This window comes from Onychomys torridus, chromosome X (assembly GCF_903995425.1).
Source record: "Onychomys torridus chromosome X, mOncTor1.1, whole genome shotgun sequence".
In the NCBI taxonomy this organism is placed as follows: Eukaryota; Metazoa; Chordata; class Mammalia; order Rodentia; family Cricetidae; genus Onychomys; species Onychomys torridus.
Genome location: NC_050466.1, coordinates 76,301,234 through 76,321,346, shown reverse-complemented (window position 1 = coordinate 76,321,346; position 20,113 = coordinate 76,301,234). Strand labels below are relative to the sequence as shown.

At 36.8% G+C, this 20,113-nt stretch overlaps 1 protein-coding gene across 3 annotated transcripts in view; it reads right to left on the bottom strand.

Annotated features, from left to right (window-relative positions):
- Positions 1–2,380: 2,380 nt before the first annotated feature.
- The window catches only part of Tab3 (TGF-beta activated kinase 1 (MAP3K7) binding protein 3), a 59,122-nt gene continuing 41,389 nt past the window's right edge, over positions 2,381–20,113 (bottom strand). For all 3 annotated transcript variants that reach the window (XM_036174766.1, XM_036174767.1, XM_036174768.1), the window contains exons 6-9: positions 16,702–16,795; positions 14,043–14,126; positions 9,547–9,648; positions 2,381–6,479 (exon numbers count right to left, since the gene is read on the bottom strand). In XM_036174766.1, the coding sequence (XP_036030659.1) occupies positions 6,331–6,479; positions 9,547–9,648; positions 14,043–14,126; positions 16,702–16,795 (429 nt within the window). In that variant the 3' untranslated portion in view covers positions 2,381–6,330. The remainder of the gene's footprint in view (positions 6,480–9,546; positions 9,649–14,042; positions 14,127–16,701; positions 16,796–20,113) is intronic.

The following is a 20,113-nucleotide window of genomic DNA, read 5'->3' as shown; positions in this document are numbered from 1 at the left end:
GAGCATCATTCACATAAATGTTAAAATATAGAAAACAATACATAATTATCATTAATGGTATACTTTTTCAAAGTGAAAGGAAACTCCTCTGGGTGGTTAAGAACCACATCTAATGCAAAAGGCAGATTTGTCACGAAGCTTAGGAAGCCAAAGCTCACGCCCTTCACCTGCCTGATGTCTTTCAAACCCCTGCACTGAAAATTTCATTTTGAAATTTCGTATTCTTTTTTATTAAATGAGTCTCTCCATCAAATTGTGTTAGCTTCAGACCCATCGGTAGTTGAACAGTGAGTGAGGAGGAAGAGGGGAGAGATGGAGATGGGAAGACACATGGAGAGGAAGGGAAGAGGGACCAGGAGGAAGAAACAAAGTGCACGTTAGCAGTTCCTAGACTTCACCCCTTTCCCAACTTCATGCCACTCTTTTTAGACACACACACACACACACCACCACCACCACCACCAAGTACCATCCTTGGATGATTGTCAACTTACCAGAGGCCACATACTTAAAAGAAAATTGACTTCACTCGACCTAGCAACAAGCACCAGTAACTCCTCAGCTAAGGGTGGGAGCTTGTGAGCTCTTCCTGCCGCCATGCGGAATGCTGACTGGCTTTGAGTTCGTTAGTGTAGCAGTCCTTAATGTTCAGAAGACACTGCTTCTCCCTTTGCAGATACATCAGGGGAAAGAATTACCTGAAAACTGCCTAGAACCCAGAAATGCACCAGAAAGTCAAAAGGGCACACTAACTTAAAGCAGTAAGTAGCCCTCAATTCCCAAATCACAAGTCTACAAAGCTAGGCTTCATTACATCTCTTGCAGTATTTGCCTAGTTTACCAATCAATGTTCAAAAGCAGGACAAGAGATGCAATTAGTTTCTGAGAATCTGAAACATGCAAAACTTAGTTTTATTAACAGGTTGGGTATGTAGCTCAGCAATGGAACATCTGTTCAGCATGCTTAAGGTTTGTGGCCTTAAGCTCATGATCACCCTGCCTCAGCACCCCTAAGTGCAAGCATGATTCTCAACATCCAGCTTACTATTACACTATCTTTGAAATACCCATCACAAAATATTACCTGGGCAATGCCACATGAACAGTCTAGTGAAGTTCTTTTTGGGAAGTGCAGTTGGGAAACAAACACTGGGCAGCCCCCAACACACACACACACACACACACACACACACACACACACACTCACTCACTCACTCACTCACTCACTCACTCACACATCCCCTGACAATCTATCTTATAGTCTTCCTTATGGAAATTAAGCTGGTCAGAATCTCTCTCCCTGGCCAGTAGCTGAAGACAAATCAATCTGGGTAACACTCCTCACAAATGTTAACTACAAGTATGAGCACCACAGAAAAGCACCAATGTAGTTAACAAATATCTGAAATAACTATTTCAAAATAAATCATTTCAAAGACAACCTGGGATATAGAAGATGGTATTCATATAATCCCCTGGGTGGGGGTGTCTCACTATTACAACCCAGGCTATCTTGGATTCATAATTCTCTTTAGGAATAGCATACCATGTTTTCCCTTTACAACACCTGTTAGGATGTTGTATAGCCTAATGAAATGGTTGAAGTGTCCTCATGAACACCTCCTCATTAATAAATGGCTTACAACAGTAAAGAGGAAAAAATATGCAAATTCATTTGTGTGTATATATGTAAAAAATTTAAGGACTATGTATTTCAAGTGTTCTGTTTATATTTTAATTTAGGAAAGTTTACTTAAAAATTCTGATACCTATTAGGGGAATTCAACAATTAAGATGCCATGAATACAATGTAGTGTATTTACAAATGAATAGACTGAGAATTCTTTCAAAATAATCTAGAGGTAATGCCAAGGATGAAGACTGCTTACATATAATTTTGGCTGGTGACCAATGAGTAAGTGGGGTATCATAGAATTGTTGTTTCTGCTTGTAATTTTTATCTATCAGTCATGTAGAAAGTCCTACTCAAAGAAAAGGTTATAATCCACCTGTGGTGATTACTCTGCAGAAGGCGGAAAAGCTCACTAGACAGCAAGGCAAATTTGTTAGGGCCTGGTGACTCCCTTGTCTTTGAAAAACTAGTTATAAATGATACTGTACAAAAGCAAGTTACTCACTTTTGTAAATAATGTTGAATGAAATGAAGCATTGGAATTTCTAACTTTTTCCAAACTTTCTATAAAACCTCTTTATGCATGATTTGGCCAAACATTCAAATTGGGGTTAATGGGTACCTAATGATAACTCAAGCCTAAAGTCACTGCATGCCTTAAAATATGGGGAATGCACCAGTTAGCTCTGCAATGCAGAAACCTGAGTGTTTAGAAGCAGAACTAGTTCACAGAAAAAATGCAGAATGTAGAGCTTGTTTTTAGTTTATTAATTTATTTTGCAGGAATCTTTGACTTTCTGAAGATGTACTGCTTGGAGGTACGGTGCATGCACAGCCTTTTAATATGCCTTTATACAATTTTTTTCTCAAAGTAATGTCCTTCACAACGTACACAGAAATCTAAGAGACATGGTATGTACAAGGTTTAATTAATTTCTTGCTGCTTTAATGAAGAAAATGATCAATTCTTTTACAGTAGGGAAAGAAACATGGACAACGGGTGTAGTTATAAATAAGAACTCAGAACTATTCAGTCTCAGAGCAACTTTTTATGGCTTTAGAAATTAAAATGGACTCATTCTGTTATCTCTGAATGCCCAAGCCATGCACAATTCTACTTGAAATATTTGGGGATGCAGATAATACAGAAAAAATCTGGTGAATATGAAACATCATCAGAATTAACTTTCACAAGAGGGAAATACTGTTAATTCTTTAAAAAAAGACACAGTAGTGGTGCTACACAGTCAGTGCCCAATTCTGAGTTTTTAAAGTAACATTTCAATCGCCATTTCCTTTTCTCTAGAGATATACATACACACACTGCAATATGGATTCAATCAAGGTCTAACAGTGGTACAATATTAAAATAATTCAATTTGTAATCTTAGAGGGACATCTTCACATTCCAGGATACATCACTGATATTTCTAAAAGACAGTTCTTCTATGCCTCATATTCTTTCTCTTCATACTGTCAGAAATACATAAACAATTACCTCTTTAAAAGACTATATAAAACTGAGTTGCCACAGAGAGTTGGAAATGAACCCTTAGATAACTGTGACAAACCAATGACAAAATTTAAGGAAACATTGATTTCTTTTATAATTAGAAAGTACTAAAATTGAGACCAGCTCCTTAAACATTAAACTGCATATTACTCTTCCCATTTCTTCCTGGGAAATGAACACATTAGCAACACTCTCCTCCACCATCATTAATCTGCTCTAAAACTACAAATCTGTACAACACATTTCTTTTGTTTCTTTAATATCCCCTGCCTCTACTTTCTCCCAAACTAGATCAGTATCGATTCAAAACATTTTACAGTGCTTACAGGTTCCTGGCTCTTCTGTTTTCACTTTAAACTTGAAGAACTCCAAAACTTAAGGGGGCAATGCTCTTTTAACACGATGGCAAACATGCTTTCTAAAAACCCAGTTTACAGCAGTTTACAAAAACAGCGAAATAATGAAAAATGTAGATTCAGGTCTGTGTTACCAGGTACCTTAAACTAGTATTTTATGAAAGAAGCCTCTCACACGAAACAAGAGTGCACCAACTGATCCAAAGGGCATGGACAACCCAGCAGCTGGTTATCACCCAAGTTCTACATTACCACTATATTCCATCCACTTATGCATACCAATCTGACCAGAGAACGTTCTGGGGGGGGGGGGGGAAAGGAAGGTTCAATGAATTCTTATTCGAACTGGTCATAGGTAAGAAGTCTATATATGGAACAATTAAATGTATCAAATTAACCAGTGTCAAGTTATTCTGTTCATTTTTAGGACCTGAATACAGCCTACATAGGCATATGAAACTAGTGAACAACTAAAATTTAACATGTACAAAGCTTCTTTAAAGTCCTTTCGATGTCTCATAACTACCTTTTAAACCAAGCAAATCAACTGTTGCCTCATTTTTTTTTCTGTCAGGTGAAAGCTATGACTGACTATATCATCAAAGGACTGAAACCATGCATCTACTGTATGTTAACAGCTTATTGACCTTGGTGTGTTTTCATGCAATAGTTTTAATATCATCTACATGGTTTTAATAAAGCATCAGACTTTTCACACATGCTACTTTCATTTTCAACTAACAAGTGCCACACTAACTGTTGGTATTTCAGCATCTCACTATGGATACTTGTACATCTTTTAGGTAGAATACCAAGTAGTATATATGTTCCCCTAACTTGTTTGGTAACAACAGCAAGTGGAGTTGTCCATCACTAAGGGAGACAAGAAACCATACAATGGCAAGGGCACCTTAAAGAACAGTAGGACTGCTAGACTGGTATTGGGGATTGACAAGAGACTCAAGTTACAAGTCTTTCACCCTTCCCAAATCCATGGTTCTGAGCCTGTCTGCTTTTCCACCATTGCTATTTTCACAGTTTTGCCACAGTTGTAGGAGAGATATTTACTAGTAATTACGGAATCATGCTCTTTGTGAGACAAATGGATGTATTTGGGGAATTCTCCAGATAAAGGCTATATGCAGTGTGTAAAATCATAGTTCTGGTAGAAAACTATAATGAGTTATGCCTTTGGTTTCATTATGCTGTTGAGTGCAGCTTGTTTTTCCAGGTCTGCCGGAGACTAATGCTAAATTAGAATACAGTGACAGTATAAAGTGTGTATACAGGAGCATGGTGGCAGACCTGGTAGTTCTTCAGGTACAATTCTTCAGGATGGAGAAACCTATCAACTTTATTGCTGTCTACGTTCACCAAATGGGGAAGAGATTCCAAAATTCAATTCTGAGCCAAGAATAAAATTTAAGGCAGAGAACTTACTTAAATATAATATTATTAATGTTCTCATGATACATCATGGCAAGTGGCCTGACTTACTATCTTCTTCAGTGTATCCACACCTGCATTCTGTCTCATAAGTAGTGCTTTAGTATTCCCTGAACTGCCAGAATTCAGTATGATGTCTGTTCAACTTAAAAAAAATATTCAAAGCCCCCTGTATACATCATTGTTTTGATAGCATTTTTTCTTTTTCTTTTCAAACCTAGAGCACCTTGTGTATGCTAGGCTAGTGCACTTCCACTGAGCTGTATCCCCAGCCCAATCATATTTTGTGAGTAGTCTTCTCTTATGACTCAAATAATGCAAACTTTATGATGTTGGTCAACTTCAATTTCCCTTTCATTGGCTGGTTAATACATGTGCAAATAAATAGCTCATATTGATTTTTTTCAGCTAAATTAGACTATGGTACAAAGTATTTTTAGTGCTGTAAACATCATGTATTCATCACAAACCAGAAGTGGGGGGGCCTTATATACTGCAAGCATTTCTTAAGAACCACAGCTGAGCTCAGGATTTCCGAATGGTTTTCGAGTGGACTTTCATTTGGCATACATTCACTGTGCTACTGGCAAAGCATGGTTTTTTGAGAAAGTCATTTTATAAAACCATACTGCATTACTTTTAAAATCAATAACCTAAGAAAAGTATACAATAATTTATGTGGCATAAAAGGGTCTTAGTTACCAGTGTCGATGCAGCAGAAGAGATATCACTACCTCTGATTGTACTTCCTCACAAAGGGCATGATATGCCTAATTCCTGACTACTACAAATCACATTTTAAAGTATCCTGTTTGCGTATGAATGTGTGTTTGAAATTACCCCTGAAAAAAGCAGCAATTACAAATAAACTCATTATTTTGCAAAAAAGAAAATAAAGCATATCCCAGGTGCTATTTCTTGTTCATCTCTTCACAGGAAGCAGCAGGAAGAGGCACAGGGAGCCTTGGTTTCCAGAGAACTGTGACCAAGTAAGTCTGCCCTGGAATTCACAGTTTTTCTGCATAAACTGTAACATGTCCTACCATAATTCAGAATTCCCCTTTAGAAAGTAAGAGCCACTCAGCAGGAACTTTAACAATGTGACTCCACAGAAGCCCTTAACTTCTTTGTGTACATTCGTTCAGGAGTGAATCCTTTCCCAGTTTCAAGTATCCCCTTCCACCTCTCACTCTATAATGAGTTAAGAAAGGAAAAAAAGAAAGACCTCCCCATTTTTCCTTTGTAAGCCCAGTGGCCACACTCCTCCTCCCCCCGTGCAATCAAGAAATGAAAAGGCTGGGCAGATGAACACAATCCCGAGGTTTCCTTTTCTTCCAGTGAGTGCTCAAAGTTTCACCCTCAGCTCGGTGACAGTTCTGAACTCAAGTGTACCGCGGCATCTCACACTGTTCACAGCGATTCAGTGCAGGGTGGTTGAGAAAGGTACAGCTGTCACAATTCCATGGAGCCCCTTCATAATCCTCATCTCGAGGCTGTGTCCGAGGACTCTGCCTGCAGCCACTTCTATGTTCTAAGGAAAGGGGATTTAAGAGAAACGGAGCTAGATCAAGTTGTTTTTTCCAAGCATCACCCAAACTGACCAAAACTAAAATGATAAACTACCACAAAGACAAAAGGGAAGAACTTTCTACCTTACCCAGTGTGTAAGCTAATCAGTAACCACACTACTGGAAAACCCTAAGTTTACAAAGCTGGATACAGGTTCCACTTTGTTTTAAACACACTCATTTTTCTGTGCTCTAAGACAAGGATGTGGAGAAGCCCAGAATAGATGGCCTTCCTAGTTTGTTACCCATTAATTAAGCTGTGTTCCAGATGAATGGAAAGAAAATTTGAGAAATATTTGACAGCATATTCAGTGAATTCTGTCTTCTCTATGACTTTCCTGTCTGCAAGTACTGTCCACAGAACAGTAAATGGCTGAGAAAATGGAGACCTTATTTCATGAGACATTTGCTTCCAGGAATACACATGTGTCTTATATTAATGCTTCATCAATGGCAGGTAAAATTCCTAATAAAGTTGTTCCCAGAATAGTGAAAAGGGAACAAGCCTTCACAGCTCTTTATAAAACTAAAATTTATTCTATATACATGATTCTTTTGTTCTCAGAGTTGTTCCTCTTTGCCAAAAAAGGTTATTCATATATTACTTTTTGAAAAATGTCTATACCTGGCAATAGCAAATGATAGTAACTTTAGGTTGATCTTTGGGATTTCATAAAAACTTAAAACGTCTATTCCTTTTAAGTCTTGATTTTCTCTGGCCTTAGACTCCTAGAGTTCATTTGGCAAGTGTGCCTTGTTCGAAGATCCCTATTGAGAAGAGGGTCACTGGATAGAGAGTCACACAGCTGATGGATTAGCCCTAGGAGTTGAAGGCAAGGTGGGGAGGCTCAGAGAACTCACCTAGAGAACATTGGAAACCGTTCCTATTAAGTGGCAATGAAATCAAGATCTAAGGTAATACTTAATATACATTTAGAAAGGCCAGGAAATGGAGATTTGGTGAGGGTTTGGCAGTTGTTTTGGGCTAAGCCTATTTTTCACTGAAAACCAAATAGGTAACTTCCAGCTTATCAAATTATCTTTCTTTTGTGACTTCATGAAGTCAAATAAGCAGGTTTAAACCCTAAGCTTTGTCCCATGAGGAGACTTTAATCCTTATCAGAAAGGTGATCTTTTGTTAGAATCAATTCACTGGGCTCTTCAGCCTATTCTCGTGACCACAAACAGGAGCTGGGTATGTTTCAGTGCCACCTTTAGCTGCCTTGCTAGGAATAAACTACTGCCATGAGGATTTTATAGACAGGTTCTCAAATTCCCAATTTACCCTTAGGACAGGTGACTTTCTAATCCTATGGGTATCATGGAGTGAAAAGGTTAACAAATCAAATTCTTAGTTGTTATATTGTTTGTATGTCATTCCCAAATGCAGCCTTTGAAAATAGTTTTCAAAACTATGTAAACAACTAAAAGGTCTCTTTAGCCTCATAAACTCAGTCTATCTTACTTGTTTAGTATCACGCTAACTTAATTTGAAATCATGAATCACTATAAAGTAACTGACCAAAAAAAAGCTATTTTTGGTTCTATGAAACTATACAATTCATTTAAAAAAGAAGTAGCATTTTAGAATGTTTAATTTGATTGACATGAACAATCATCTTTCTGGCATATTTAAAAGCAGTTTGTAGAATACCTTGTAGAAAGTATTTATTAAAAAATATTCATGTACAAGTCAGAAGTAAGGAGAACAACAGGGAGCCATGATCAAAGGAAATGTATGAAAGAAACATACACTAAAAACTGTACAAAGAGCCGAAGTAAGTTCCAAGTTATACAACAGTCTATATTTTCATAAAAATGAAGAGCCTCACAAATACTTCAATCAATATTGCTTGTATAGTGTTTATAATACAGAAGACAAATTGCTGAAAGGCACGCAATTAAAAATAGGAAGTAGAATTCAGGCAGTGATGGCACACACCTTTAATCCTATCAGAAGGTGGATCTCTGTGATTTCCAGGCCAGCCTGGTCTACAAAGCTAGCTCCATAAGAGCCAGGGCTGTTATACTGAGAAACACTGCTTTGAAAAACCAAAACCAAAACCAAACCAAACAAAACACAAGTAAATAGTGTTTCAATGATAAATGAAAAAGTTACTTTTCCTAACATATCCTAATGGTAAAGAAAAATATAAACAAGGTACTTTCATGTATCTTGCTCCTTCTTATGTTACTTTTTCATTTGCAAATTAAGGTGATTTAACATCTATAATGTGGAATGTGTAAGTATTCCACTACAAAGATATATTAATATTTTTAGAGACCTGCTTTCAATTGGATGTCAGCACATAAAGCTGAAGAAGCATTAGACATTTGTGGGAGAATGTTTTTACTTGTTAAACCAATGAGCTTTATTGAAGTTACAGGAATATGGGGGGAGCTGCTTATCAGAGCACAAGGGACAGAAAGGTAGTTGCTATCCTCAAACTTGAAATGAGCAGGTGATACAGCTTGTGAATACTGGACCCCTGGAGCACACTGCACACCTGTAGGCACGTGTACAGATTAAAGAACATCCTATCTAGGGGGCCGGTTTGAAGAACCCTCTTCTAAATTGCATCATTTTGTGTGAGTTCATTTCAGTAAAGCATCCAGAATCCTGTCAGTTTCAGGGATTTCTTGAAGCTTTTGTGAGTGGTGCATTTCCTGCCGTAAACCAGCTTCCTTTCAGAATGGATCATTTCAGTCTCTAGGAAAGTCCTATTGTGTGAGAATCCCATCAAACCCAGAACTTGCAACTCATTTGAAACTTATTTTGCCTTGCTTTCTAGAGAGCTGGCCTGTCTAATAAGGTATCCATAGGTGACTACTGAATATGTGAAATGTGGCCAGTCCAAACTGATATGTACACATAAAGCATGCATAAGTTAAGAAAAAAGTATCTTTTAAAACCATTTTTAGCAAACACCATTCTGCATTTGGACTGTAATTTTCAAAGGTAAATCTAAAGGCATGTTCTAGTTACGATAATTATGTAAGTTAACATACTCCAGAGACATGGGTACAAACCGTCTGCAGCTGCTGCCTGGGGTTCATGGACATCTGCCTGTACTTTGGAAGTCACACTGATTCTTCGGGCTTTTCTCTCAATTGTGCAGGGATCTGAGGAGTCTGCATAAAAAAAAGCAAAGGTACTTAGAAGGGTGAAATCATTCCTCAGCAAGAGTAAACGGGTCCACAAAGACTGTTCCTGTACTTACTCAGCTTCACATCACCTTGCATTTGTGTCTGAGGTTAAATGCTACACGTAATGCTTCTTTATGAACTATACAGAACATTTGTCCCAAGTAGTAAGTCATGATGGAAAAATATACTTAGAGTAAAAACTCAGTGACAGCAACTAAATGGAAACGTGAAAGCAAACTGCACTTTGATTAAATCAATCAGTAAAAGAAGTATTGCCTGAAAAAGGAAACTAGGCATAAAAGGCTGTATGCCTGGGTTATGTGGGAACCTGTCTCAAAAGACCCAAAAATGAATAAACAAATAAAAGACGGTGGCGGCGGCAATGACAGTGACAGTGGTACATTCTTGTAGTCTCAGATGGGAATGTACAGAGAATACTGATCCTTGAAAAATGGAAGCAACTCAAAAAAATACTATGTGGTGACAAAAATGGACTCCCAACTCATTTCAGGGATTTCAATTTCATGCCAGAATACTGTTCCTATATGTTATGAATTTACAGGTTATTAGTAAGCAACCGCGGCATTAAAATGCCAACTAGCACACTATATATTATCTGCCTTTAAGAGCAAATAAAGCCCTTGCATTTTTCTAAGCACTCCTGATCCCATATGTAACCCCTCAGGACGATTCACCTTTGGAAAGTACTGCCTCCGAATTCTAAGAATGGTGGTTATGCACTAAAAGCAAGAACTCTGTTAGCCGAGTAAGAAGAGTAAATATAGCCAGGGCAGTGGCGCACGCCTTTAATCCCAGCACTCGGGAGGCAGAGCCAGGTGGATCTCTGTGAGTTCGAGGCCAGCCTGGGCTACAGAGTGAGATCCAGGACAGGCTCCAAAGCTACACAGAGAAAGCCTGTCTCAGAAAACCAAAAAAATAAAAATAAATAAATAAATAAATAAATAAATAAATAAATAAATAAATAAATGGAAAGAAATATTTCTCTAGGCTGGCAAGAAAACAGTGAGCACTGCCTTAGATCTGGAAAGTCCTTTTACAACATCACACGTCTTCATCTCACACGAACATCTTGGAAAATACGCAGGTCAATCAATATTTGGACAGCTCACCTCTCTGTGGTATACAGATTAGATCTGAATGCAGTCAGCTAGGCCACTGCTCAGGTCTGGTGACACCCAGATCATTCACTGCTCTTGCAATGAGGGTATAGGGAGATTTGATGAGTTACCTGAAGAGTTGTGTCACTTCAATGCAGATGCCAATCCCAAAAAGGCTTCTGTTAACCCTTTCCTCTGCCCCTAATTCCCTAGCACCGTCATTACTCAGATAATCTTCTGGAGTCTAGTTAGATTTCCACTATACGTCTGATTATTAGCAGTTTAGTATTTTGTTTTTAATTGAATGGTACTACAAGCCAATCTGCACTAACTTTAGAAGTACATTTAAAAAAATTATGCTGGATATGGCAGTGCACATCTGCAAACCTAGTAGCCAGGATATAGTTTATGATAAGACCATCTTCAAAAGGGAAAAAAGTGCTTAACAGAAAAAAACTGACTTCATTTCAAAAACTGGGAAGCTTTTCATAAATCTGTGATTAAAGCCTTAAAATCACTTGACACAAGTACTCTCACAAACCATATCTCAACTAAAATTTTAAAGTAGAAATTCATAACCGGGTGGTGGTGGTGGTGTGCAACTTTTTTTTTTGGAGCCGAGGATCGAACCCAGGGCCTTGCGTTTACTAGGCAAGCACTCTACCATTGAGCTAAATCCCCAACCCCATTGGTGCACAACTTTAACCTCAGCACTCAGGAGGCAGAGCCAGGCGGATCTTTGTGAATTTGAGGCCAGCCTGGTCTACAGAGCGAAATCCAGGATAGACACCAAAGCTACACAGAGAAACCCTGTCTTGAAAAATCAAAAAGAAAAAAAAAAAGAAAAAAAGAAATTCATTCATAAAGATAGAGAGGACTTTACATGTACATGTAGAGTGTAAATCCCTTGGGATAGGAGTTAAACCATTGTAGGATCACGCACACACAAAATCAATTTTACAATGATAAAAATTATCCAGACAGAGTTGGTAAGTATCATCTGCACTAAATGAGTCTTGGAGTAGAGCCCTTTATATGCATTTATAATATTTATTTTGTAGGAATGGGTGTCTAATGTCTTTATGAGTAAGGTTTTAGAATCAGGCTTGGCAATCTTCATTTGAAAAGATGAAATCTGCCAGGCGGTGTTAGCACATGCCTTTAATCCCAGCACTAAGGAGGCAGAAGCAGGTGGATCTCTCTGAGTCTGAGGCCACCTTGATCTACAGAGCAAGTTCCAGGACATCCAGGGCTACATAAACCCTGTCTCTAAAAACAAACAAACAAACAAACAAACAAACAAACAAACAACAAAGATGAAATCCAACATGAACTCTAAGGTCAATCGGGTTCAGATACAATGTGGTGATAGGTAACAAATACACTACTTTGCTGGAGAATTTTGCTAATGGTGTTGGGGAATTCACGTGGAAGGTTTAAGAAACAAAAGGGTAGCAGTCTTCCCTTTTCTTATTTTTTCAAAAAATTATGTTTAACATTGTTTTCTATCCTTTTTAAATGTTTGGAAGAATTTACTCACTAGCAAATTGTGGTTCTGAAATTATGTTTGTGGGACAATTTTTTAAACAATGGATTCAGTTTTACTTAATGTGTACATAGCTATTAATATTTCCTATTTCACCTATTCATTTTAAAAAATTGGGCCTTTTACAGTTTATACTTTTTTCAAGAAATATGTTTATCTAGGTTGCAGAGTTCATTGGATTGAAGATATTAATCATATTCCCTCATTACCATTTTTAATGGATAACCCGTCTTTTCTTTCTAATTGTGGTATCTTGCATATTTCTTCCTCTTTGTAACTCAGTCTACCTTGAAGTTTACTGACTTTGTTTTTCTTTTCTCTACTTTGTTTGTTATAAAATTTCACCATCAAAAACAAACATCAAAGCCAGGCGGTGATGGTGCATGCCTTTAATCCCAGCATTTGGGAGGCAGAGCCAGGTGGAGCCAGGAGAATCTCTGTGATTTCAAAGCCAGCCTGGGATAAAGAGCGAGATCTAGGACAGGCACCAAAATAACATGGAGAAACCCTGTCTCAAAAACAAACAAACAAAACAACAACAACAAAAAACCCAAACGACAAAACAAACAAACAAAAAAAAACCAAACATCAAATTTCCTTCAAAGTACTTAATAATTGAGGGCTAGCAGAGAGATTCAGTTATAAGGATCTTCTTGGTACATCCGAAGCCCTGACCTCATGCCTCGCACCAAGACAATAACAATAGTTCACTGGCCTTGCACAGGGAAAGGTATGGCTTTGTATCTAGCTCCTTGGAGATGATAGTATTCAAGAAATATCAACATTTTAAATGTGATGGACCGCTTGGATTTTTGGTCATTTCTTCTATGACAGCCATTGAATCATTTAACTATAGTTCATCTGCTAGCCTATCTATAAGAGATAACACTTTAGAAGGTTCTGAGGCAAAATCAAGTTTAAAGATGCATATTTTATGAACCTAAAAAGGCTAAAGTGATTAATGATATATAACTCAAAGGCTTTCAGCTTGAAACTACATATAACATTGCCACAGTGACAAATTTAGTATTTGGCAGTCATCTACTAATATTCATTTTGAGCCAGTTTTAGAAATCACTACACTACTTCAAATGTAGACCAGATAAAACATTCACAGTAGTAGTAAACAATAAAGAGACCAGCTCCTAAGATGCAATCCATAAATGAATTAGAAATTATGCACTCTCTACTATTCAATATGCCTTTAAAATCAAATTGCCTTTAACAAAAGGATTAAAATATGAACTCTGAATATTAGTTGTATATTGAGACCTATAAAACAACATAGCCTGTTAAGAATAAGATAGAAAATGAGTGACCAACCTACATTTTATCACTTATTGTAAGATACTGAAAACAATTTAGGACTTGCTTTGTTCTTGATGAGAAAATAATCATATCCCTATCAGTTAGACTTACCTTCTGTTTATCAAGCAGCAAAAGAATTCTTATGTACAAAGTCTACTGAAAAATTTTCAAGATCCTCACTGTACTAGAAGAATTTTCTTTCAGGAGTATAGTTTCATTATGCTAAAGAAATTATCATTATGTCTTTCAACAATTTTAATGTTTTACAAAAATAATGTTTGGGGATTATTGCCACATTAATATGGATAACATTTTTATGAGGAACACATTCTAATGAATAGTTTGAATAGAAATTTCTCCAGAAACTTATTTAACTTCTACAGTATCCATGCTATGACTCTACTAACCTTTTTTAGATGGTTTCGGTGGTACTACTGGGCCAGGTTCTATGTGGTCATAAAAATTATTCATAGCTTTTGGATCAAAGTTTCCTACAAAGAAAAGAAGAAAACCACAGGTGTTTAGGAGTTGTTCTTTTGTTATTTGAACCTTTTAAAAGAAAATATATTAATGAAACATGTGGGAAGAAAAAAATGTTTTCCAATGTTTCAAATGTCATTACACTACCCTATCCTCTGTATGATTGTGAGAAAATATCCAAGCAGACCAGTAAACCAGTGTGTGTCCACAATGTATTATCTAAAGGAATATTTTTATAAGGCTAGCACTTTAAGAAGCAGAATTCAGTACATGGGACATTTAAAGAGTTTAAAGCAAGAAGAAAAACAAGAATGGTGGACCTGTTTGGTCTAATGAAAAAAATTTGCAAGAAGATTTGACACTTGTTTTCATAATTTATCACAAAGCCATCTAAAGAAAAATGCATATGTTACATAACCCTGTGGACGTATTAGTGATGATATTGTGCAACTTTCAGAGTAAACCAACCCCGAGAATTGTTGACACAACATTTTCTCAGATATGTCCACTCACTGGCTTAATATGTCTCTATCAGTGACGTAGCCTATTGTGAGTCCTTCCAGACCAGATTGCCTTACGCGTCAGTTCTGGCCCTCACCTTCACTCCTATACTCTGCCTACTGTACCCAAATCCACCTGAGCTGGGACGCACAGGATGTTCTACTGTACCGAGTCTCCTGTTTTTGAGTGTTGTGTTTTTTCCCCAGTGAAAAAGTTCCTTACTACAAATAAAATATTAAGCTGCTTTTCATCAAGTCATGCAATGATTTATTTGCACCTACTTGAAAATGCACCTCTCCACTGCCAAAAACAATTTAGAAGAAAGTATACCATATGTGGACCCCTCAAACATTTCTAAATCTCAAGTACAAAAACAAACAAAAAAAAAGACCAAACCACAGCTCCTTCCCTAAAAGGCCCTACTATCAAAGTTTCATCCAGTTGAATAGGCTATTTTAAAGAGAATTAAAAAAAATTCCTATAGCTCATGAAAGCCACAATGCTACTTGATATATTAACTGCTGCTGCACACGCATTTTTTCAGTCACTTACGTTAGAGTTGATGATCTACTATGCAGATCACAGAAAGCTTACTAGAAACATCCTAATCAAATGTTACTGATTTTTGTTTTGCTCCAAAGACCACATCAGTAAAAAAGTTGATGTAATCACATAATAGCAATGGTTGATATAACCTACATATTATGCATAGTGATTCTTTCACTGCTTAAAGCTAGAGGGCTACATAGAGTAATGAGGCTTTAAAATGAGAACCTGGCTTGATACCTCAACTTTCATGTTCAGATGGCTCCATAGCTGTAGTTCAACTGTTTGACACTAATTGTACACTACTCTTAAAGTACTGTAGAAGCTCTCTTAGCTGCCATAATTAAGAATACCAAGGTTTGGGAGAAGGCTGATTCAAACAAAGGACTGTTAAGACAAATTACACAACACGTGTAATATAACATAAATATAGCAGGGTTTTCTTCTACTGTTCTTATGGAAGTGTTGAGGACTAAAATCCCCAGAGATTGTATATGCGATCCAAATATTCTATCACTGCACTGCATCCTCAATACAGCAGTATCTTAATGCTGAACAAGGACTACTTCATACTGTCTTACATAAACCATGTTTATAATAGCCTCAAGCCAAGTGTCTGCAAACTTTCTGTCAAAAGCCAGACAGTAACTTAGGAGTTTGTAGGCTTGCAATACAATCTGTTACAAGTATTCAACTCTGTCCTTGAAACACAAAGGAAGTCATAGATACTAGATAAACAAATGAGCATGTCTGTTTCACTAAAACTTCTATTTATAAAAACAGGCAGCGGGGCCCTAATCTGCTGAACATTCATTTATAATTTTGCATTTATGTTTCTTCAGAATCCAGCATATGATATACCAAGGACACTTTCTTACAAATTCCTCCCTTTTCCACTTATTTTTATTTAAATCTAATTAATGGTTCCTATAATTTTATGCTTGACTATATAAAAGCCAGATACAGTTTTTAAAAGAGAAGTATTTTCATGAATTCCTGTTAGTTATGAAACATTCATTTTAACTGCAGGAGTGTAGTTAACTAGTGTAAGCAGTACATGTAATCAATGGGAGAGGCAGTAGGTATATGGAAAAGACAGTCCTTCTCTAACTTGATGAGCTGGCTAACTCAAAGATAAGAGAGCTTCCACTGTACAGAATTCCTTTTCAAATCAAGCACTCAGGTATTTTACTCTGGGCTCTCTTTTTTTGTCACAATATTTTGGAAGGCTATCACATAATATAAACTGTATCAGAAATAATATCCATTAATGTATGAAACACTCATGTTAAATGCCTAAAAGGACAAATTCAATGCGATGCGATGTAACAGTATAAAACGATGAGAACAAACAATGAAGCTGCTGAAGTGATAATAGTTCTTGACAGAGTTTGATTCATGGAGTGTGGGAATCTCTTTAAAGCCATCCTTATAATGGATAAAAGCTGTCCCTACATCTATGAAACCCAAATGATTGCCATTAAGCAGTTTAAAAGAGCATACTATGACTTATGGTTTACCAAACAATCAAGTCTATACCTCTAGATTGAAGGAGGTCAACTTCTTTCAGTGTACAGTCAACATTTATCTGGAGTTGTCTGTTCATGCTTCTCAATCTTGTCATTTCCTCAGGCTAGTAAGAAAGCACCCAAAATAGCAATTGTGGGAAAGTCATTATCAAGCCCAACATTTAAGAACTGTGTTTCACGTTAATTAATCTGATGGGTATTACCAAGAATATGGCCTTGCCTATAAGAGAGCATGCCTATGTATGTTTTTAAAAAGTAAAAAGTATATTGAGGACATCAACATAGCCACATATTAGCAAAAAATATGCATAGTGGCCAGGTACAAACTAAACTATGTTCTACCATACACTGTAGTACCATACACTGCTACAATCACTGTAATACTAGAGCACAGCAAATATTTTATTTATGTTTTTGTAGTAAGGAAAAGTGCAACAAACAACCTTTTAAATTAGCAATGTTCATGATCTGAGTCTTGTCTAGCCTGGTAAAAAATTAGTGCTTACTTAGCTTCAGGTACTTGATTCACAGACTTCTCTCATTCCTTCTGCTAAAGGAGCTTTGAGGTAGGTAGTGTTACATTACATGGAATTACTAATGATAAAACAGCATAGAGAGGTTAAGTTTCCCAAAAATATAAAGCTAGCAACTGGTAGAGCAAGGACTTAGACAAATGTGTGTACATACACATATACACATAATATGTGTGTGTGTGCAGAAATAGTTCTTTTTTTCTAGATCAACAGAAACACTTTAACACAGAGAAGTATCAGGCACCAATGGACTCCTCTGTTTCTTCTACTCTGACCTGTCCAGTCCATTTCACCCCTTAGGGTCTTTCAGTCACTGAAACAAACTTTTTTAATAAGCTGTCAATTCCCATACCATTGTTTAATTTCTTTACACTTTCTGTGCTTGGACTCTAGTGGCATGGATACTGAAGCGTTCTCCACATAGCCCAGGTATTAGCTCAATTACTAGAGTAATTTCAATGGTATAAAGTATGCTAAATTATCTACTAACACAGAGAGAGAGCGAGAGAGAGCGAGAGAGAGCGAGAGCGAAAGAGAGAGAGAGAAGAGGAGAGGAATTTATTGTTAAAATGTGTATTTTGTCAAAGACTAAACAGGTTAATAGTACACTGAAAAAGAGCAGAAAGGATACTGTGTGCTGTTGGGATTGCAATAGAGTAAGTGGGAATGCCCAGAAACTATCAGGGACCAAAATTTCAATGCAGTGATGTAAAAAGGCTTAAGAGCAATTTCTGGATATTGTTTGTATATGACCTACTTATTTAAGAACATTTGACGACTGTTAATTTTACATGTTTTGTGCTACTTATCTCATGACTTTGTGACTATCATTATTTTGTCTCAAATATTTTGAAGAATATCAAACTGCATTTTAACTTACAAACAGCTCTAAGCCCTCAGAATGCTATTCAACAATAAAAATCACCTGGAAACATTTAGTATGAATTGCTTTTCTTTCTTCATCTCCATGGGCAAAATGTGTGATGTTAATGCGGAAAATGCTTATGCCAAGTAATACGAAAACAGTGTAAAACACATGCTTAAGCATGAACATGGATGATTTCATCCTCCTAGGAACACATAAGCGAACCCTTACTTTGTGAGTTCAGTACCTTGGGCTTATCATTCCTATATGTTTTGCAATAGGCAGAAACAACTTTTAGCCATCGTGGCCCTGAGTAGTGACGCTTTCTAAACTTAGCATGAAAATATTAGTAACACAAGTTATAGTCAAAAGGTACACTTGCTTTTAACCAAAATCATCCTCATCAATTCTAAGACAGAAAACCCATTTGAATTCCTTCTTCCGATTAAACGGGGGAGAGGAGCAGCTATTTCTGAGAAGGGTCATTTATCAAAAATACAGTGTTTCCACGAAAGATTCAGATTCACCATAAGTTATAATAATTTAGACTTACATGTACGCTAAAAGAATGTTTGTAGCTGACATTTCCAAATAAAAGATTCTATGCTATTTTGAAGAGGTAGTAGAAATCTCTTAAGTGAATTGTTTGGGAACTTTAAAAGTTAGTTTCAAAGACACCAATATTGAAGATTACTGATGGTTTTTGGTTCCTTGGCCCCAATTCTATAACCAGGACACAAAGCAGTGGAATCTCCCCAACATTAAATTAGAGGAGGATGGATCTGGATAAGTGACTGGGGGGTGGGGGGGGGGAGGCAAGAGGCAGCTCTCTCCATACTAAAATTTTATTTATCCTTCAAAGGAGAATGTAAAACTCTGCCTCCTCTATGAGTATTATTAGAAAAAGACTAACATTTCTTTATCCCATGCACATCTTTGAGAGATGACATATTATGAACCATTTAATAAAATGTGATAAACAGCAATGTAAAGAAAAAGGACACCATCAGTATATTTTTGCTATCATTTGAAAAACATGATTTCACTGCTACTCAAAATTTCTGCAACTATACATATTGCTGGTCAGAAATGCACATTCTAGTCTCATTAGCCACGCATTTTTCTCCTATTTTTAATGCACAACTTGATAAGAAATTATTTGGAAACCTGAAAGTAATAATGTATGCATATTAGCAAAAGCGTCAGTTCTTTGGTATCCACATACACAAGTGTGATGATCATAAAGAAAGCAACTTGCTGAGTACTTAATGCCACCCAAGGCACACACTACATACATTGTCTCCTTATGTGGACAATATTATAACATTCTTATAATAACTCCCTTTAATGAGAAGTCATACAGCCAGTAAATGCCAGAGGTATTCTGATTCCCAATCCCATGTGAGTATTACTTCAAATGAGACTCAATGAACAAGTGGAAGTTCTGACTAAATGATTTGTTTCTTCATTCCTTTTTCCACCTAACTGTACCTTATTGCTATTTTAAAAGAAACTTGGTTCTATCAAATGCTGCAGATTTGTGTATGTATCTATTTCAAGCAACATGTTTCAGCATTTTTGTTACCAAGCTAGTTTATAAAGACACTTGCTATTTGTTGAACATTGTGTAAATTAACATACCTGATACAATTCTAAAGAAAATTCCGTAACATGGGTATTCTACTATATGTATTTTAGAGATGAGAACTCAAGGAGAAGTGACTGACACAGGCAGCGGAGTATGAAAATGTGCACTTGAAACCCACTTGCTGTCTCAGCCTTCATGGCCACAGTGACTGCCCTCAACCACGTCCTACCGTCACCCACCTTACTCTAAGTGTGCTGGAGAAACACAAGGCACTCAAGGGAACTACAATTTCTGTAGGTGAAAGATGATTCCACTTGATTTATTTCATTTTTATGTTTGAAATTACAAACCATAAACTACAGCCCAGGGAGGGTCTACCAATTTTTCCTTTCTAAAAAAAAAATGATCTACCAATAAAAAAATCCAATATAAAATG